The following is a 22,942-nucleotide window of genomic DNA, read 5'->3' as shown; positions in this document are numbered from 1 at the left end:
ATCCCTGCTGTGAGATGGCTTAGCAAAGCTACCCAGCCAGCAGCCACTTAAGCTGCCAGCAGTTGGAAAAGAAATGGGGTGGGGAGAGTGTTTCCTCCTGTCCTGGCCTGATCAGGATATTGCTAATGTCTTTCTGGAAGCAATCGGGAGGATGAAATACCTTCACTAAATTTTTTCATCCAGAATTTAAAACAAAATACTCTCCCCCAAGATGTTCAGAGAGAACAACAGAAAAGCTTTTTGAGGTGTGAGAAACCATTGTGCGTTGAATTGTGCCCCCCACAAAGGTATTTGTTATAGCACGACCCCCCAGGGCCCCAGAATGAGACCGTATATGAAGACAGGATCTTTAAAAAGATAATTAAGTTAAAATGAGGTCTTTATGGGACATAGCCACACACAGAGGAAAGATGATATGAAGATACAGGGAGAACAAGCCAAGAAGAGGGGTTTCAGGAGAAACCAACCCTGCTAACATCTTAATCTTGGACTTCAAGACTCCAGAAATAAATTTGTGCTGTTTAAGCCAGTCAGACTGTGGTGTGGTATTCCATTATGGCAGTCCTGACAAACTAATACAAAAAAAAAAGTTTAAATAGGCAGCAAAGTCAAATCCTGACCTTACAACCAAGGTCTGGAAAAGCTTTCCTCTGCAGCACATCACTGCACACACACCTAGGTCTAACTGCACTCGTGCTTGGTCTGGACAAGCTGTCCTGGCATCTGTTCCAGCACTGGTTCCAGCAGGGACAGAACATGTGCACCACACTGGGGCATTATTTCTCCTACTCCTTTATATTTATTACTTTGCTGGAGGACCAGCACCTGATGCCTAACACCACATTCAAGGTTTTAGTCTAGACTGCACGGTGCTTGTTGGCATCTGGGTTTCAGTATCCAGGCCCTGCCACTCACAGTCCATCACCAATGCTGTCTGAGTACTAGCTCTGGGTTTGGCCTCACAACTCTCTTCTTTCCTTTTCAATTCCTTGAACTTGGCAAGAAATTATATTGTTATAGGTAATATAATTTTTGTCTTTTGGAAATTATTGAAGTTCATTCAGAAATTTTCCCACTATTAATTTTACATAACTTTTTTAATGCTAGTGTCAGAGAAAGAAGGACCCTTTACATCCATAAAACGCTTATGAAGCTCTTTTCTATGGATAACACAGATGGTCGTAGAAGGCATTCAAAATCACTGAGGAAAGGAGTAGACAAGGAATAAGTCCTATTTGTTTGCTTATTTTAAAAATCAACTCTGAAAACATAAAAATAGTTTTCAAAATACTATGCTGATTATAATATAAATTGTTCATTAAGGGTATATTTTCCTCTCTTAGTTCAAATTTTCTATTCTTTTCCTTATAGGTTGTTGGGGCTCTTAATTGTTAAAGGAAACTTTTAGTGCTATAAATAAACATGAATTTTTAAGCAATCTGGTTTTATGTCATTTTCAGGAAAAAAAGTAACTATAGACATACTTTTTATTCAACATTCAAGCCTTATTAGAAGGAAAAGTTATAGGAAAGGGCTAGGTTCCTTTTAAAACTTTACATAACTTTCTTTTTAGTCTGTTACAGATAGTAATGGACCTATTTAAAACAGGAAGTTCAAGGCGATGGCTTTCCCAGGAACTGTGCATGAGGAAATATAAAGCACTTAAACAGTTGAATCCACCTTAAATGTCACTTGTGATGTGGAGGGAAGGGATGCTTTGCTGAGGAAGTTGAGAAAGGTTTTTCTTATTCCAAAAGGCTTTCCCAGGTACCAGAGGAGGAAAAAAAAATAATATCTATCTAGTTTGCCATGCTTTTTATAGAAAGTACTTAAACCCAGATAGTTCAATAAGTATTTTACAGAAAATTCTTTTCATATAAATTACTCCCCAATGTCTACTCATCAGTCATTAATTATAATGTTGGATTTAAGAATTTGATTTCTAAAAATCAATCCAAAGTGACACCTTGAAAAATAGAATTTTTATTTTCATCTTAGAACAAAGTCAGTGTAGAGGTACCTGTTTACAAACTTTCTTCATTTAATTGGATTTCTTAATATGAAATAGTATTTCCAGAACTAATTACAATTTTGTTCTAATGAATATTTAGCACCAAAATACGTTATCTTTGCAGTACAGTATATAGATTTCTAAATCATCCATAAAGGTAATTATATTTTTTACATTCTCAAAAAGTCATTTATTGTTACTGATGCCAAAATGGGTTGTTTGCTTCTTCTCAGGCCATGATTGAAGAAGCCATCACCAGAGCTGAATCTTTCTCAGTTATGTACACACCATTTGCAACAAAAATAAGAGCTGATAAAGTAGAAAAAGTTAAAGAGGTTTTCACAAAAACTCATCCTGCATATGTAGAGTACATCTACACAGGTAAGACTCAATTTCTTCAATTATCAGCTGATCCTTTATTTCTGTTGAAATAAATGCAGAGCCCTTTCTGATTTGCTTACTGTTTATGTCAGGGGTATGTTGATTTAATCAAAGGAATTGAAATGGGAAATTGTTTTTAAGGTTTTAAGCAGGATTGGCCTAGCACAGAATTCCTTGAGCCTTCCTGCTTCTGTTTTAAAAGGAACGGGTAAAACCTAGAAACTTCAGGGTTTTTAAAACAAAGGCAATACCTTTGGAACAATGTCACCTTCTCTTACATCCTTCATCAGTACACTAGGTGATTATAGTATTTTCCTGAAGATTGATTTTTTCCAATGCCTGTTCTTTCTGCTCGCCTGCCCCCATCTAGTGCACCCCTCAAGGCTCTCTCTTCTTGAAATCACCAGTTTCCAAATGAGCTTTGGATAGCCAAGGTTACCTGAGAGGACACACATTGGTATTGTCCTTTTTCATATCTTTTTCTTTAAAAGCCATTTGCTTTTATTCATTCATTCATTCAAAATCTTTCTTCCTACCTACTGTATGTCAAATGTAGAGGAGTTTTATTTTATATTCAATGAAGGGGCACTCAACAATGACTCTAGTGTTAAGCAAAATCCCTAAGTGGACACACCTAATATCACAATCTTCTATTAAGAACCTTTCAACTCCTTGTTTTCAGGACTTTGGAGCCGAGTTGTTGAAGCATAAAATTAAAAACATACTCTGTCATTGGTCATTTTTAAAGTGCCATGTGCTCTGCATTTATTGTCCCTTATTCCCATAATTTGTGAGCTTAGATGATTTGCATTCGAAACAAGAAAAGATTATTGAGAAAAGACAAATAGCTTTCTCAAAGATGCACACCAGATTGGCTATGGTAGGCTTTAGATTTGAACCCATGTCTTGCCATTAAGCTACACTATCTCCCTGTGACAGAAGCATTAAGTTTTGGTCATGTGAATTCCTTATTTTCTGTACAATGCCTCAACTTCTTCAGAGGAAAGATACTAAATAAATCCAACCAATAATGGTTGAGTAGTAATCTATAAGGACGATGGGATTCGGAGGGCAGAGAAAGGGAGAGCACACAAACTTGCCATAATGACCACTCATGCTAATTACACTCACTGAGCATTTTATAAGAAGGTAGGCAAAAATTTCCCTGAACTTAAAGCTTTGCTAATTGCTACAAACTTTTCATAATTTTGCTATGGATATTTAAGAATTTTTTGGGGGGATGGGGCACAAGTGGCACATAAAAGTCATGCCCATTTAGCCTCATGGGAAAATGAGTCTAATGCATCTATTTCCACTGCTGTTCCCAGCTCCATTGGTAATGAAGAGGGATTCACTGAGGAGATCATCAGTTTGCCAATTTCTCTTCTGGTAGAAGGAGTTTAGTTATATTTAACCTACTTCACGGAGAAGTCATGACGATTAATTAATACTTAGGAAGCACTATTGCCACTGAGAGTTTAAAAACAATAATAACATTAATGAGCCAGATTCATGTCTCATGTAACTCCATCAAACCTGTTATCAAGATGAATTATGATCTGCTGGCAAGACGATTCATGCTAAAGGATCTTTGGAAGAGAAGATAATTATAAGTTACTAATGATTGTTTCTATTATTTTATAATTGCTAATTACTAGAGTATGACAGAGCGATCTGAGACCCTGAGAGGAAAGACACCGCTTCTGGCACAGGATGGTGAGGTAGAGAAAACAACCTAGAGTTTAAATCTCACTGGGCCTAGTCAGGTTCTTTTCTCTGTGGAAACATGACTTGGGCTAAGGCTATTGACTGGGTGGCGTGATTTGCCTCTGTATGAAGAATTAAAGGGTTTTCTAGCTGTGTGGTGGGGAGAGGGGCTTCTTTTCCCCCAGGCACTTCCAAGGTGAGTGAGAACACAGAGTGTGAGAAGGGGGAAGGTCAGGTGTTTCCTTCAGCAGCTGAACATCTCTCTGTGGAGGTACAGATATCTGCTGAGAGGAGACACCAGGAGCCCCAGGGAGTGACTTGGAAGTCTGGCACACAAAGAGAGATTGGGCCTAGAGAATAGTTATTTTGTGTTTGTTCTTGTTTTTGACACTTCCCAAAATCCAGAATTATTTTATGAACTTTGTAGATAGGATTCAAGAAGTTTCTGTCCTGATGAGAAGGTCTTCGCTTACCCATTTCAACAAATATTCATGTAGCGGGAGAGACTGCACAATCGCACAGCAGGTGCGTGCGGACATGACTGTGTGGTCTGTGTTTTCTCATGGTACTCTGTCTAGACAAGCACACCTCGCCCCTGCTCAGTGCTAACTGCTTCATAAACACTCCTCCACGTGCGATCAACTCCATCCTCACACACACCCCGTATCTCACACTCACCTTCCACAGACAACTGTGGGCAAGGGGCTCTGGAGCCCATTTGCATCTACCCACCAAAAGATACAGTTGCAGGAGAGATACTGAGGCCCCATGGGACAAAACCCAATGAGGAAGTGCTCATTGAAGCAAAAGAATTGGAGGTCATATGTAAGAATTTCTCAATGACAGAAATCATCTAAACCAACCAGCAGCAGATGAAGGTTGTCATATAATCTGTAGCTCAAAAATCTTGGACCAGGAGACTACCTATCAAAGTTTTGCTGGAGAAGTAGTTATTATCATTAAAACTTGGAAATGAACACATTTAACTCTGCCAGTGGAGGCTGGCAAACAAATTTCCAACTCAGAAACCCTGCCCAACTTCAGGTCACCTTCATCGAGCCTAGCTAGGCCTGCATACAGTCCTCCCTGGTCACATGACAAGCACTGGCTCATGGTGTCAGGAACAGGGAGAGATCCCCCCCAGCAGCGCTTCCTCTGCAACCAACCGGCAATTCACAGTCACCTCTATCAGAGATTTCCACAGGGAAAACAGACGCCCGGTGGAGGAGGTGAATGATATGATTGATTAATCTTGAAATAATGCTTAAATACAGATCTGATGTTTAGACTTTTTTTTTTAATTGAATAAGCCAACTAAAAGAGAAATTGGTTTTACAGCGATTTGTCATGCAAAAGCCCACTCATCATCCTTTGTAGGTACTAGGACTGCTCTTATCATTTAGAGTTGAGGAGGGAGGGTTAAAATTCAAGTCTGCTTTTTAGGACACCCACACTTACACATGCAGAAACTTACTCTGCATCATTTTCTGTTTCAGAAATGTGGTAAGACCCACCCAAATCTCGAAGTCATATTATAATAGAGCTGTATTGTATTATGTTTCATGGAGAAGAAATTACTGATTTTTTTTATAGTGTAGCTATCCATTTTTCTTATTTAAGGAAAAATTCAGTTTGATTCATGCAGAGTAGTCAGGGTATATAAAACAAATAATAATTCACCAGCCTCAGAATTATTATGTTTTCATTTATAAAGATTTTGCTTGTGATTTTTATTCATATATTCCAATGAAATAATGCAATTCTGCATAGTTCCTATTCTTGCATGGTTGTATTTTAATAATAATAAAGTAATACAATAAGCATATCCTGTCTTCTCTTGATGAAAATATCAAGATTTATTTTCTAAATAAATAAATATTCAGTAATGGATCTGTGCTTAGTAATGTTTAATAGAAAAGTTTTCTGGATCAGATATCAATTACTTTAACACTTAGGTGGATAGAGTCATATTTTGTCTTTCCAATGTGATTTAACTCCCAAGAGTAAATATGTATGTTCAGAGGAATAATATATTGTTTTAAAATAGACCTTTAAAAATTGCTTTTCACTGAAATTTATAACCTCATTCTTGTTCAGTCATCATTTACTAGCAAGGATAATACATTCTTATGTTCTCTAAAACATGAAGTTAAAATTTCTGGTTTTATTCTTTCTTCTTTAAATTATATAATTTTATCATGATCAGAGTTTTCAAGATCAGACTATTTTCCTCTTTGTAACTAGCTTTCTCAAATGGAAAAGCTTGAGAATTAAAGAGCCTGTATTCCCAATATCATTAGGAAAGTGTTACAGCTGGATTCATTATAAAGATAAGTCATCTCCTATTTGTACAACAGAATTCTTTGTAGAATCAGAGAATCATTCCCAAAGTAAAGAAGGTCCTCATATATGGGTCTGAAATCTCCATTCTTAAAATATTAAAATGTTGGTCCTCCCAGTGTGAAGTGTGGTGCTCTGGCATTGTTCTATCTGATGGAAGTAAACGCTGCTCAACTAGCTGTTCACTTGTCCGTTGCAGTAGCAGATTATAGCACAGTTTGCTTCTGGTCTCTAGTCCCTACCCTGCCTGAACCTCCCTGAAACTAATGCCTCCTGCTTAAGATCTTTTCTTAGGGGACCTGACCAAAACCAGACGGAGTTGTCCTTAAGGAAATAATCCAAAAATAAATGGAAGTAATAGAAATATTTACCTCAGCTTCTCAAGAATATCTAGTGGGTTGGGGCAGGGTAGAGCAGTTGGAATGGGGTAGATGGCTGGAAGCAGAGGTTTTATAGGTATTGTATCCACAGTGCTCAGTAACATCTTGCAAAATGCATACACACAACAAACACAAACACATGGGAGCTTCCCTCAAAGATGCCTTTCCCATTCTGAGTCTTCTAGGTATATTCCCTTGTGAATAGATAGGAGAGTCCCTTTCCGTTGTCAAAATTGGTAGCCTTACCTGTTTTGTTACCCATCACCACTTACCCAATGTGTATAACAAAGCCCCAAGATTATTTCCAAGGAGCAGAGCTCATCTCAGCCAGCATGGGGGTAGTGAGGTGCATACTCAGATGTTAAGCTGAATCACTTTCTTATGCTGTCTGATCTAGCTACTCTGTAATGTTATATTTAATCATTAGACATTGCTAACTAATTAATCATGCAGCTGAGCATTCAAATCCCTAAAGACTGAACTCCCAGTCATAGAAAACAATATCTCTACTTCTTCAGTTTTAAATTAAATTTTTTTAAAGTCAGTTTTGCACAGAATTAGAATTTTAATTTTGCAGTGTTACCCTTTCTTAAAATTTTGTTTTTCTAGATTTGTGTATTCAGCATATGAGTCTCACTTATTTCCCCTTAAATCTGTGACTTACAAATTTCCTACACCTTATGGGCAAGAGCATTTCTTAATGACTTTGTCATCCACAGATAATTGTGGCCCTTTCCAGCTGAAATAGAGCCTCATCCAACCCACTATCCATTTTTTTTGCTTTTGTTTTACTTTTGAAAAACATTTATTGTAAAATACCACATACACATAAAATGAGAAGGGAGGAGGGGGTGGTGGTGTGAAAGATGGTGGAATGAGACACAGACATCATTACCCTACGTACATGTATGATGACACGAATGGTATGAATCTGTATCGTGCACAACCATAGAAATGAAAATTCATACCTGATTTGTGTACAATGAATCAAAATGCAGTCTGTAAAAATAAAAAAATTTTTAAATGTACAACTTAACTAATTATTGTGAAGACATAAAGTCAATCAAAACATCACCAACTCTCCAGATACTCTCTACTGGCCCTTTCCAATCCCAAGTCATTCCCTACACTGGGCCAAAGTAATTACTGTTCTGACTTGTAGAGTACTCACTTCCTGCTATGGTATGAATGTGATTTGTCCTCCATAGGTTCATGTGCTAGAAGCTGGGTCCCCAGTGTGGGAGTGTTGAAAGGCAGTGAAACCTTCAAGAGATAGGGTGTAATAAAAAGTACTTAGATCATGGGAGCGTAATCTTTGCAAAGAATAATGCCCTCCGGACTTTAAAGAGGAGGTTGTTATAAGCAAGCTTAGCCCCTCTGCTAAATCCCTCTTGCACACAGACCACTCACCATTCTCACATGCACTCCCACCATCTAATGCCATCAGACATGTTATGATAAGGAGTTTGAGGCCTTAATCAGATGTAGCCACCCAAGTCTGGACTTGCAGCCTCAAAATTGTGAACCAAAATAAACCTCATTTCCTTGTAAAGTACCCAGCCTCAGGTATTTATTATAACAACACAAAACAGATAGACACTTCCTTACTGCCCTGTACAGTGTTATCATCTAAGTAAACATTCTTATACTCTAAACTTTAATGTCTGCTGAAAAACATTATCAATATGAAATCGTAGAATAGACACTGTATCTGAGTGTTTTTAGCTCAATAATTTGTTTATAAAATTTGTCCAAGGTGGAAAAACATTAGTTGGTTCATTTTTATAATATTCTGTGGTATATGTAGTTCAGAATTTATACACATTATTCTAACACTGATGAACATTTGGGTCATTTCCATCTTGTGATTATTACAAGTAATGGTGTTACAAACATTCTTACAATTTTCCTAGGTACTCCCATGTATGGGAGTAGAATTAATGGATCGCACAGTGTGTGGAATAGATATATAATCAAATTTTAGTAGATAATCTCAGTTTTCAAAGAGAGGTACCAATTTAAATTTCCCCAGTCAGGTATTAAATTTCTCATTTTCATATATTTAAATTTTATTTTCATATATTTAAATTTAAATTTTAACCAATCTTGTGGTCATTATACATTCTATATGCCATCAAACTGTGGTTTCAACTTACCACGTCCTGTTAATGATGTCGGTCACCTTTTCCATATGCTTATTAGATATGTAGATTTTCTTTTTTGTATGTTAAATGCCTGTTCAAATCTCTAGTCTATTATGTTAAAGGGTTGGTAGTATTTTACTTACTAATTTGTAGCTCTTTATACATGGTGGATAAGAGCTATATGAGTTATATGTGTTGCAAATACCTTCTTACTATGACTGCCCTTTTTTTTCCTCTTTTTATAGAATTTGTTCTAATTGATCATACATGACAGTAGAATGTATATTGACACATTGTACACAGATGGAGCATAACTTCTCATTCCTCTGGCTGCACATGGTACTGAGTCACACCAGCATTGTAATCATACCTGATTACAGGATAAAAATCTGACTGCACTTTTGATAGACTGCTATTCTTCAAGTTTAACTCATCATTATGCTCCCTTACTAGTGGTGCTTTCTGTTCACTGTTTAAGAATTTTCCTAAACTAAGGATATGAAAATATTCACCTGTGTTACCTTCTAAAAGTTCTATTGGTTTGTCCTTCACACTTAGGTCTATAATACATTCAGAATAGATTTTTGCATATAACACAAGGCATGAAATCAGGTTTCACGTCTTCTCTACCAATTTTCAAGTATCCCAACATATTTTAAGTGAAAAGACCGTAATGTTGCTCAAGTTCTACAATGTCACTCCTGTCATAAATAAGTGTGTAACTTTAGGTCTGTCTATCACTTCCATTCTATCTCATTTTTCTGTTTGTTTACCCTTCTACAAAAATTATATTGTCATCAGGATTGGTGGCCCAGGCGTAGGGTCCCAGCAAAGCAAGAGAATGAGGTAGGAGGATTCCAAGTTCAAAGTCAGCCTCAGCACTTTAGCGAAACCCTTACCAACTTAGCAAGACCCTATCTCAAAATAAAACATAAAAAAGACTGAGGATGTGGCTCAGTGGTAAAGCAGCCCTTGGTTCAATCCCAAGTACTTAAAAAAAATAGTTTTGCTTACTATAATTTTATACTTTGTTTTTATTTGCTACAGTTCAGGTATTCTGCTTTGCCTTACTTTTCCTCTTTAAGAGTGTCAATTATTCTTGATCCTTTGAATGTCCATATAAAATATATAACATGTTACTGATTTCCATAAAAAACTATTGGGGTTTTTTAATGAGATTTGAATCTATAGATCAATTTAGGGGAAACTGGCATCTTTATAATTTTGAATCTTACAGTTTATGAACATAGTATATCTCTTCATTTAATCTTTTTAAAATTTCTCTCAATATTGTCTCAGAGCTTTCTGAACAGAGTTGCACATACATAGAAATGCAATTAGATTTATATTGATTTTAATCAGTAAACCCTCTACACTTTCCGATTCGAATTTTTATCTATGTATTATCTCAGATTTTCTAAATATTACCTGTTGACTTTTTTCTTCCTTTAAATTAGAATTTTTAAATAGTTCATAGTTTTCTTGGACTTACTAAATTGTAATGGAACTACCTCAGAGAGTTGTTAGTAGGCAAACTTACTTTGTTTCCAATCATATCAAGATAGTCTTTAGCTTTTTTTAGTTTTTATTTTTTGTTTTTAATTAACATACCAAATGCTACATATTTATGAGATACAGTATGATATTTTAAAACATACATACAATATGTAATGATCAGCTCAGAATAATTGATGTATCCATCACCTATATGTATTTATTATTTATTCATGGTGGAGCATTCAATATTCTCTCTACAAGCTATTTTTAAATGTTAAGTTAATTATCAATCAAAATACTCTAGCATGCTATAGAAAACATAAAGTTCTTCCTGCTATCTAATTGCATCCCTGGGAAAGACTTTATCTATTAAATATAGCATTTGTTTTAGGATCTTATAAATACACATTTTTCTAATGTGTATCTATACAGTTCCTTAATTTTAAAATCTTTTTCCTTGATCCTTTGCATTTATAAAGATGACTGATTTTTCCTACTTTAATCTGTTAACGTGACAAGTTACAATGACCAGTTTTCAAATATTAAACCAACTTTACCTGCCTGGCACAAATCAAATTGTCCATCAGAGGTTATTCTTTTTACCAATTGCTAGTAAACAAGTTAACTAACATTTTGTTTGTAACTTGCAGCTATGACCAAGAGATGGGCCTTAATTACTGACAGTGGCCTATTAACCCTAATTACTGAGAGTGAGACTGGTTTATTTCCCTCTGGCTCACCTCTATTCCTAGGGCTCAGAGCCCAGTCTTCACTGCCCTCCACACTGTTACCTTGAGGTACTATTCAACCTCTGAGTCACTTCTTTTAGTCAGAAAATGCTCCCTGGACAAAAACAGCACCAAATGTTGGAATTAGCATAGTCCATATCTCCCCTCACTTCCCTGCTAAGTAATTCTTCACCTTCATATTAGTTCTTTGATGCTCTTAGACAGATGTACTTCCCATACTTCTTCTGGGATTTTAGATGTCTTCAGAAGGAAAGTTGGTCCATAGTGTCTGTTCAAAATAACAAGAACAAGAAACTTTTATTTGGGCAGGGAGACAGTTCAGTCAGTAGAGTGCTTGCCTTGCAAGCACAAGGCCCTGTGTTCAATCCCCAGCACCAAAAAAAAAAAAAAAAAAAAAAAAAAAATTTATTTTAAAATTCTATAATGTTTCAAGTTTACTAAAAGATACAATGAATAACAAAGTTTTATTTGAGAAATAACATTTTAAAGTATATTTGAATCATGAGGAATTAGGGAAATGCAAATCAAAACTACACTGTAATTTCATGTCACACCAGTAAGAATGGCAATCATCAAGAATACAAGCAATAAACCAGAAGCCATGGGGCACTCCTGTAATCCCAGCACCTTGGGAGGCTGAGGTAGGAGGATCAAAGTTCAAATCAACCTCAGCAACTTAGTGAGGCCCTAAGCAACTTAGTGAGATGCTGTCTCAAAACAAAATATGAAAAAGGCCAGGGATGTGACTCAGTGGTTAAGTGCCCCTGGGTTCAATCCCCAGTACCAAAAAAGTAGGAAAGGAGAGAGAAAGAAAGAAAGAGAGAGAGAGAGAGAGAGAGAGAAAAGAAAGTAAGAAAGAAAGAAAAGAAAGAATACAAGCAATAATAAAGGCTAGAGAGAATGTACAGAAAAAGAACACATTCACACTGTTAGTGAGATGTTAAATAGGCGCAACCATTATGGAAATCAGCAAGGAGATTCCTCAAAGGACTAGGCATGGAACTACCATATGAACTAGCTATACCACTCCTAGGTATTTATTCTGAAGAATTAAAATCAGCATGCTATGGAGGTACATGCATACCTGTGTTTATAGCAGCACAAGTAACAATAGCCAAATTATGGAACCAGTCTAGGTGTCCATCAGTGGATGAATGGATAAAGAAAATGTGGCATATATACACAATGGAGATTTATTCAGCCATAAAGCAAAATGAAATTATGTCATTTTCAAGAAAATGGATGGAGAACATTATGTTAAGTGAAATAAATCAAGCTCAGAAGGTGAATTTCAAGTGTACAGTTCAGCGGCGTTCAATATATTCACCTTGCTCTGCAACCATCATCACTAGGTAATGTCTCTAGCATTTTCTTATCTTCCCAACTAAAGCTCAATACCAGTTAATCAATAACTCACCCCACCCCACCCACCCCGTACCTGTCACTTAACCTTCTACTTTATGTCCCTATGAATTTGACTGCTCTAGATACTTTTTATTAGTGGAATCATATAATATTGTCCATTTTGTGTCTGGCTCATTTCACTTAGCAAGATGTCTTCAGAATTCATCCATGTTGCAGCCTTCCTTTTTAAGGCTATATAATATTCCATTGTGTATGTGTACCAAATTTTGTTTGCTCATTCACCTATTGTTAGAAGCTTGAGTGACTCCCACTTTTGGCTATTGTGAATAATGCTGCCATGAACATGGCACTACAAATATATGTTCAACTTTCTGCTTTCAATTATTTTGAGTGTATACCCAGAAATGGAATATATGGCTTAATTTTTGGAGGATCAGTCAGTAATAAAAGAATGATATTTTCATAACAATACCATCATCAAGATGTATTCAATTTTTCTACGTTAGTACTAGCTGTCAAAGTAATAGACCCCAATCTTCAAACTTTTATTATTTTTAGATAAGGAAAATATTCTCAGATATTTAATTTGAAGTATTTATATGTGTTTTACATCTCAACCAAGTGCTATAAATATCACATATTATGTATAAACACTAGCTAAATGCCTGCATCAGGAGACTTTGATTTGGGCTGGGGCTGTAGCTAGTGGCAGAGTGCTTGCCTAGTGTGTGTGAGGCACTGGGTTTGATCCTTAGCACTGCATAAAAATAAATGAATAAAATAATTATTAAAAAAATACTACCCTCCCCCCCAAAAAAGAGACTTCGATTTTAAGTGGCAGGAATCACAGCTCAAATGACTTTGGGATATAAGTTTTAAAAGTGCAGGGGTGGGTGTTGAACACATTTATTTACATAAATGAAATATCTATAGGTAGACTGGCCTCAAGTATAGCTTCATCCAACAGCTTACATCCCTATTCCCATAGTCAACTTTATTCTGAAGTTTTACATTCTGCCTGGTGTTCCACTACCTGTACCGTGCCTTTAAGTACTAGGTCCTGGAAGGTAATAAGTAAATGCTCAAATATCTTTACAGATCTCAAATCACACTGCCCGAAGGAACAGTGGGTGCATCTTCTACACAATTCCTGGAACTTATTCTTTCATATTGACCCAAATTTCATCATATGCTTAGAGTGAACTAATAACTGAGGTCAAGAGCATGGCATGGATCTATTGACTTAAATCAACTGAGTCTTACTCTTAGAGTAGGAGAAGACTTGGGGAAATTTCCCAAAGAAAAAAGGGGTTGAGGGAAATGAATCCAGCTAGCCAACAAATCCAATGACCATTCCAACCCCTGCATAGTGCAGTAAGACAGACGCCTGTTGCAATTATAACAATATTGTGTTATTTCATCGGTAGCAAGTCTTATAAATATTGAAGGGACTAGCAATACTTTTAATATTTGTATTGTCTTAAATCTATTTTGACAGAGGTATAATTAAGGAACCTCAATGTAATAAAACACAGAATAGAGATACAATATAGTTGATTAAGTATATAACTTTAGAATTAATTAGAATTTTAAGTATAGGTTACAAGAAGAAACAGACACACAAAAATTGGTCTCAGAGAAGTAGACCAGCAGCCTAGAATGAAAATGAGGATTTCCAAGAATGGAATAAGTTTTTTCCACTTGCATCTGTAACTCTGAAGTTACAATAAAGGTCAAAAAGGAAACATAATTTATCATACAAAGATTCGTTATGCATATAGCTTTCTCAAGCATCAAAGGCAAAAATCAAAATTTACGTTTTGAAAAGTAGAAAACTTCTTAAATTTATGAGGAAGGGCAGTAATGATAACTAGCTATGAAGTTGCTGCCTTCTGCTATTTTCTTGCTGAAGTGAATTTGTGGATTCCTTCCAAGATAGGAGGATTGGCATTAAAAAGAGTACAAAATAAAACTCAGAAATGACTGAAAAAGAGGTAATGACAAAGTGCTGGCATTATGAAGGTACTGTAGAAGCTAAATTCTGAAACCAATCAGTAAAAAGAAGTCATATAAAACTTACCTGGTCCCATCTCACACAGAACAATTGGGACCTTTAGAAATGAGATTTTGCTCTAGCCCAAAATGTCAGAACATTTTGTTATGGACAAAGGGCAGGGAAATGACAAAGACACCAGAAAACAGAGAAGGAAATGAAACTTAAAGAAAAGGAATGGTAGAACACTCATAAATTTGCATATTTCTAAAAAGAAAATATTAAAATCTCTAATTTTTCTTTTTTAAAAAATTGATTTGAAATGTTTATTCACAATCTGCTGGCTGTCACTATGATTAGGTATCCAACAGTAAAGGGTGAAATAATGGTATTTGTGTTTCGTACTTCCCAAGAACTCAGACTTTATTTTGCTGATATTTAACTTCTTAACAAAAACAACTATCCCTCACATATAGATGAGTCCATTCATCCACCATCATTATTTCATGTTTTTGCAGGTGCTTTTCTGGTCCTGCGAACAGTTTCACGGAGCAGGACTCTCTCTCTATTAATCCAATCTTCTTTTGTGACTCAGAGTCGGTATTTTTCAGAGAACAAGCTGCACCAGGACAGCAGGATGACTATGGAACTAATTTTTCCATCCAGGCAAAGCTGTGGATCATCTGGGCCTCAACTCCAGTCAGTTGCCCAGTACACATTATTTTACCTCACTTACCCTTCATAAATGAACAGAATCCACTTAGGATTGAGATAAAAAACAGTCTATGTGATTTTTTTTCCCCCTAAGTTTAGTGACAGAAAATAAATCCTATCTCAGAAACTGGATGTTTTCTTAGTCTTGAGATGTTTCCTGTTTTATTCATTAAATTTTGGATCATTAAAAATTTGAGATTTGGAAGAGTTTGTATCTAGATTCAAACATCAATTGAGCACCTGCTGATTGCTGAACATACTTGAAAATGTGATCTTCAAGAGCATTAAAATTTGCTAAGGTGTTAAGCCATAACCCCATAAGAACAAAGACTCACTCTGGTATACACAATATGTGTGTTTTTAAGAGTGTGAAGGAGCAAAACTGGACAAGTGGACTTAAGATTTGGCACATTTAGAAGGACAAGGATCAAATGTATAAAGGAAGAATTGGAAGAGAAGGTGGGTGTTTGTTGGTGGAAAAATCACAAGTAAGAGTTCAAAAGGCTGGGTGAACTCGGGTTGGTATACTAGGTGAAATCTGAAGTTGGTGACCAAGTTTTATGCTAGAAGAAACATAAAACATTTACCAGGTATAGATGCACACTGTTGAGGACCTCAGACATCAGAAAAGGAGAAATCACCAAAGTTCCTGAAGAAGACAGTGACAACCACAGAGGTAATATTCTGTAAGTATTCATCCAGAGGTGGTGTGGAGATGATATTGACAAGAAACAATATTGGTAACCATGAGACTTGATGGAAAACTCTTTCTGTAATCAGATGTGATAAGAAATTTGACAAAAATGATAGTAATGATAATGCAGAGACATAGAATGTATTGCAATGGGTGGATTTAATTTGTTTCCGAGACTCACTAAATGTCAAAGAATAAATCAAAAGTCAACAACGGTTTCAAAAATTTAAGCCAAAATAACTGAGTGAATAATGGCTGCTCTCATAACATGCTGGTGAACACTAGGGAAAAGGAAATTTTGGAGTATAAAAATCACTTCTGAGGAACAAATTGGCTCTATTCAAAGTAACTTTGGGAATGATAAGCAAATAACTGTGCCACAGCAGATATTTGGAAACGTGTTTGAATTTGGTGAAAATTTTCAGATGGGACTGTAGCTTTGATCCTCAACATTTTAATAAGGAATAATAGCTAAAATCATAAGCTAGAGAAATTCCCAAAGGTATATGTAAGAGAAAATGTCAGTGAGCCTCAGACAGCCTTAGGGAGCACTGAATGAGAACGCAGGAATAGAAAGGGAAATGAGCCGGTGTATAAAAGAGAGAAGCAGACAGGGAAAGAAACACTGCATTCCAGGAAGGTGATTTTAAGGAGGTAGCAAAAGTGCAGGGAGATCAAGGAGCTGCAATAACTTAAAGACTTGAAAACTGGTCAACTCCAGCATTCGATCGCACAAGAAAACATCCCTGATTAAAGGAAAACTAGTTATCTCTTTTGCCAAGAGTTAGATATCTTTCTTCTAGGGGGAAAAGAATTGAGAGTGTGTTTTTTCCAAGAAATGTAATCCGCATAAACTGTCTTTGATATTATTTTTAAAGCATCTGCTTTCCTTATAATAAAAATTCAGAATGATATCATGCCTGCAAATGATCTTTTAATAATAAATTCAGGCACAGTCATCTAAATTCATCTTCAGTTGTGATAATTGCAAAGAGATGCATTAAAGGACTTATTTCTCCCAAGTTTTCTTGATACAACCGAAGCAAAAAAGACATATTTTTATCAATTCTACTTTTCTACCAAAGGACAATATAAACTGATTAACTTTCATATCCATCAGAAGCACAAGACTTTTCGGACGCAGGTAGAAGTTTATGAGCACAAAATTGAGAACAATTAGCACTCAAATTAATGTTACATGAGATTCAACATCTGGTAAGTGTGTTGTCATTTTGGGTCATAGACCACCTGCTAGGCTAGATGTTCATATGACTGCAATTTACCCTGCATACAAATGGAAGAAGAATGATACTTCAAAAAAATTTTTTTTCTAGATTTAACAGCATGTATTGTAGGGGCCGCTCACATTTTAAAACTTCACATAGAAGTTAATAATGGATTGAATACTAGGAATAAAAAATAATTATATTTTTACAAGCATATTTTGTAATAAATTAGGTATAGTACTAATTAATTTTTCTAGTTCATCTTATCATTGCCTGCATTAATATTTGCCTCCTCTTCATCCAATGAATATTCAAGGGTAAGAAGAGGTCAACCTCTTAAAGTCTTTATGTCATCCACATAACAGAGTCCTCAAATATCAGGTCATTTTTGGCAACAGTGCTGCACCCAAAAATGCCATATCTCAAAGTAACTCAGTTACCTTTTCCCACAATCCAATTCTTGGAAACTTCAGAGGAACTGGTAAAGTCTTTCCTTATTAATCATTGAGTGAGGTGATATTAGGTTGGAAACAGATGATGTGTCTGGATTATATTTTATAGATCTTAAAAGTAAAGAAACTTTCTGCATTTTGAAATTGAATTGTAGAAATTACTTTTTTTTTTACCTTGTTTATGGAAATGAGCCATCCTTTTCAAAAGAGGTGTTTTAGCTGGTGGAGTTGCAAATTGGTGCAACCACTCTGGAAAGCAGTGTGGAGAATCATCAGAAAACTTGGAATGGACTCACTCTTTGACCCAGTTATCCCACTCCTTGGTTTATACCCAAAGGACTTAAAATCAGCCTACTACAGTAGCCACATCAATGTTTATAGCAGCTCAATTCACAATAGCTAGATTGTGGAACCAACCTAGATGCCCTTCAACAGATGAATGGATAAAGAAACTGTGATATATATACACAATGGAATATTATTCAGCCATAAAGAAGAATAATAGTATGGCATTTGCAGATAAATGGATGGAATTGGAGAATATCATGCTAAATGAAATAAGCCAATCCCAAAAAACCAAAGGCCAAATCCTTTCCCTGATAAGTGGATGATGATTTATGATGGAGGCGGAGGAGGTAGGGAGTGAGAGAAGAATGGAGGAAATTTAGATTATGTAGAGGGAAATGAGAAGGAGGGGGTTATGAAAAATGGTGGAATGACAGACATCATTACCCTATGTACGTGTTTGATTACAGGAATGGTATGAATCTACATGGTGTACAACTATAGAAATGAAATGATGTACCCCATTTGTGTACAATGAATCAAAATGCAGTCTGTAAAACATAAAAAAAAAAAAATTTTAAATGCAAACACCAGCTAAAGAAGCTTCTAATACTGCAATCTGCATCTTAAGGTGTCTAAAAACCTCTCTCTATTGGTTCTGAGAACCGGAGCATTGGTCATACTTTACTACATTGAGGAAATTTATCGAATATTTTCAGGCTTCTGTAACATGTTCGTCGTTGATTTTTATATCCATAATCCTAACCTGTCAGGAGACTGGTTTCAGAGGTTCTTTGACATACGTACCTGACTTTCAATTTTGATCTCTCCATTAGCTCACAGAGAAATATTTGTAAAGTTTGTAACCTCTTAAAGCTCTGGTTTCATCTTCTGTAAAATGGGCTTACTAACATGCCCTGCTCCTCTTGACTGCTGAGTAATAAAAAATAATCCCCATAAAATGTATGATGCAGAAGTGTGAGATAAATATCAGTCCTCTTTGAAGTTAAGGGGTGACCAGATCCTAAGTCACTCAAGAAAGACTAAAACATGTTTAGCAGGTTTTTGCTCTGTGATTGGGTTTAAGAGATACTCTTTGGTATTCTAATTCTTTGAATGATCAGCATACATTTTAACTCTCTTTTTAACAGAAAGTTTTGGCTATTTACTCAGCCAACCTTTGTCAAATAACTTACTGCAGTTTTTCAAAACTGTGTTTTGAAAATCAGGGTTCTATAGAAAGTTACAAGTCAGCTACTGTTGGGGGAAGTAGTTAGTGTTCCAGTCTCCAAACAGAACAACTCTATCAGCCTTAAACATTGGATTTCTCAGTAAATCTTAGTTTGAACAAAGGATTCTGCAGCTAAAACTGAAGGTGGGAGTGGGGATTGGATCAAAGCTTTTCTGGTGCCAGGCACACACCTATAACCCCAGCAGCTCGGGAGTCTGAGGCAAGAGGACTGCAAGATCAGAAGTAAACCTCGAGAACTTAGTGAGGCCCTAAGCAACTTAGCAAGATCCTGTCTCTAAATTTTAAGAACATATTTTTAAAAAGGGCAAGAGTTGGGTGCAGTGGTACATGCCTGTAATCCCAGTGGCTCCAAAGACTGAGGCAGGAGGCTCACAAGTTCAAAGCCAGCCTCAGCAAAGGGGAGGGAATGAGCAAAGCAGTGAGACCCTGTCTCAAAATTTAAAAATACAAAATAGGTCTGGGGGTGTGGCTCAGTGGTTAAGTGTCCCTGAATTCAATCCCTGTTACTCCCTCCCCACATCTGGAGATGTGGCCCAGTGGTTAAGTGATCCCTAGCTGGGGGGACCTATGGTTTACTTTGCCAATATTACCATTTGCAAAGGCTATATTTGAATAGGACCATGTGAATTTTGACTCTGTGTCCCTCAACTTCTGTTCATAAAATGGAGCAAGAGCACCAATCTTAAAGACAATACACACAACTCTTTGAACATGGGCAGATAGAAAATAAGTACTTGGTAAATATCATTCCTTATAGTCATTAAGAATTGAGTTTGTTTTAGAACCATTTTCAATGACATTTGAATTATTTCCAAATCTAATGACTATGGTCAGTGCATTTAGCACTTTAAATTTCCTCCTAAAACTATAGGAAGGGTGGTAACTAAATTAATTAGCTTTGTATTTTAATTCTCACTTGGTAATTTTTCTCTTTCCTTTTATATGACATTATTTCCTGATATCTTAAACTGTGAACAGAAAAAACAATATCCCTTGAAAAGAATTACAAAAATACTGCCTGCATGCTGGTCCTGAATGTTCATTATTTTGAAGATGAATAAAATGACCACATAATCTAGTCATGGTATTACTATGCTTTGTATATGCTTAGATTGCCAAGAATAATATAAATAAAGAAGTATGATTTCAATATAATCTATTGACCTTTTGATGCACATAATTTTATTTTGTATCTTTAATGCTTACATTTATCATTTTTCCAAGTACAAGTCTTAAAATATGGGGGGAAAAATTACTGAAAGTAATGAAGTTACAATGAAGTCTCTTGGTTCTTTTTCTGTCATATTTCAGACCTTCAAGGACTTCACCTGTTGCCTCAAACAGCTGACTGGTCATCTTTTCCTCCCCAACAATATCTCTTGACTCTTGGTTTCAAAAACAAAGAAGATGGGAAATTTTTGGAAAAAGTATCAAGTAGGAAACTTCCAACATTTACAGGTAAATCACTTGGTCTTACTCTTATCCTTCAACATGGTTTCAAGGCAAGAACTGTGCATTATTCAAAAGTCTCATTCATCATAGGGCCTAGCATGCAAGAGGGCCTGGGCCCCCAAGATATTTGTTGGGTTATGAGTAACACTTTCTGATCATCTTTGTGGGCTAGTCAACAATGCCTGGGATTCTGGTTCCAGTAAAGCTTTCCCACAAGAACACACACAGTTCTTCACTGCCCAACCCCCTCACTGCAACCATCTCATCTCAACCACCACCCTCACGGATACCTCGTCATTAGTGCACTAATACAAATTTTTATCATCATCTATTAGCAAATGTAAAAGACATTTATGCAATAAAACTATTATATGAGATATAAAACATAGCCAATAACAACTTTAAATCACTTGGATTATCTGCAGATGTATTAACAGCTGTTCCACTCTTATGTAATTAGCGAAGAGCTTAGATCTCCTTAAGAGTATTACAGTTCAGTGGTATTCAGTAATTCTAGTTGAAATTTTCAAAAGTCAAGAAAATATTTACATGGAGTTGAAGTCTCAAATTTATGGACTGAATTCATGACCAGGTGGAATTTATTCCTTCTGCTCTAACCACATAATTAACAATTTGTGTTTTGTCTGGTGCTGTATCCTCTGAGGCTTATCTCAGCTTCAAGCTACATTCAAAGTCAATGGAATCTGCACATTTGAATAACACCTGAGAGGAACAAGACAAGAATCAGACACATTTATGACATTTTTTTCACAACTCAGGAAAAATATACTCTGCAGAGATAGGTAAATTGTTATAGGCTGTCTCTTAGATCTCTCAATCAAGAAACACAACAAAATGAATAAATGACAGTTTCTAAAGGGCAGTGTCTCCTCTGCCTTTCTCCTCATAGATCTTTCATTGTTATACATATGGCCTAGGGATGGAACAATTTCTGTACTAAAGATTTCATATCTATTAATATTTGAATATCTATTTATAGCTTGCTAAAGAAAGCACTTTGAAATGGAAGTCTGGAAAAGTAGTATAAAAGTTTATTGTTACAATTTCTAGAACATAAAACTCCCTTCGGTCTGCTGACCAAAGAAGACACAGTGAGACACATGGAGACAATGGGGAAGCGAATTTTGCCAATATTGGATTTTATTAGAGGCACCCAATTGAATGTAGGTATATGAGTCTGTTTTATTTGTCCAATCTACAAATATTAGAGAATTCTAGAAGTATGGAAAGTTTATGGAGCAAATATTACAAATGCTGGGGTATTTTAGAAACATTCACAGAAAATCCCATTTGCAAACGAAACAAATTTTAGCTAATGATTTTATTCCTATTATATTGCAAAACCTATTACAATGCCACATGCTGCAATTTCAAGTATTTATTAAACTAGTGTCTCTTTAAAGAGCTTTTTCTTCATGCCTTCCTGATAACTAATTCAAGGTTGCAGTGAATTTCTCATTTCGAATCAATAACAAAATTTCAGCAAGCACAATGTTTTCCCTATTTCATTTATTGAGCTAAAGCATGTAACCATCTTTTTAACTATGCAAGAATTCCAAACTGTTCAAACTAGTACCTCCACACAATACCGATGAATTGGATGCTACTCTGAACATTGGCAATTGATCTTTGTATAGCCTTAAGGTAAATTATCTAATCCCTTTCTATGATTCAGGGAAAATATGCTTTTTGTACTTTACAATCTTAAAAAGCCCAAAATTTGACCCGAAATATTCAGTTCTCTTTCACAAAATTTAAGCCATTGTACTGAAAGTACATAAAGAGAACAACTCATTAACAGACTATAAAGCCTGCAGATTTCTCCTCTTTTAATATTTTTCAAAAGATCTGTAAGTTGGAAATTTTAAAGAATTTCTTGTGGTTTTTATATTACATCATTGATTTGATGTTCTTACCTTACAGGAAGAATCAAGGGGGTCATCACAAACAGCTACTTAACATCTGTTCAGCAGTTTATCTGCTCAATAACATTATTCAGCATTTTAGAAAAGCTATAAAATGCCTAATGTATTTGCATGATTTGTAATTCTATGCACTACAAATACAAAAGCATATTTTCACTGATTTTCTTTACCACAAGGCTCCTTCTTCTCTACAGTCACATTCCTCTCATGAATCTCCCCTGTATTGCTACCAATAAGAAATTCATCTCTATCTCAGTGACTCAGACTACTGACAAAACACCATAGACTTGGTGGCTTAAATAACAGAAATTTATTTTCTCACAGTTTTGGAAGCTGGAAATTCAAGATCAAAGG

General features: G+C 35.8%; 1 protein-coding gene across 1 annotated transcript in view; it reads left to right on the top strand.

Annotated features, from left to right (window-relative positions):
* The window catches only part of Spata16 (spermatogenesis associated 16), a 241,235-nt gene that overhangs the window by 184,288 nt on the left and 34,005 nt on the right, over nt 1-22,942 (top strand). Inside the window, exons 5-7 of the mRNA XM_047565397.1 lie at nt 2,245-2,392; nt 20,502-20,648; nt 21,714-21,826. Of these exons, the coding sequence (XP_047421353.1) occupies nt 2,245-2,392; nt 20,502-20,648; nt 21,714-21,826 (408 nt within the window). The remainder of the gene's footprint in view (nt 1-2,244; nt 2,393-20,501; nt 20,649-21,713; nt 21,827-22,942) is intronic.

Source organism: Sciurus carolinensis, chromosome 9, assembly GCF_902686445.1.
Source record: "Sciurus carolinensis chromosome 9, mSciCar1.2, whole genome shotgun sequence".
NCBI lineage: Eukaryota > Metazoa > Chordata > Mammalia > Rodentia > Sciuridae > Sciurus > Sciurus carolinensis.
Note: the sequence above shows the minus strand (reverse complement) of the source record. Positions and strands in the feature narration are given on the sequence as shown.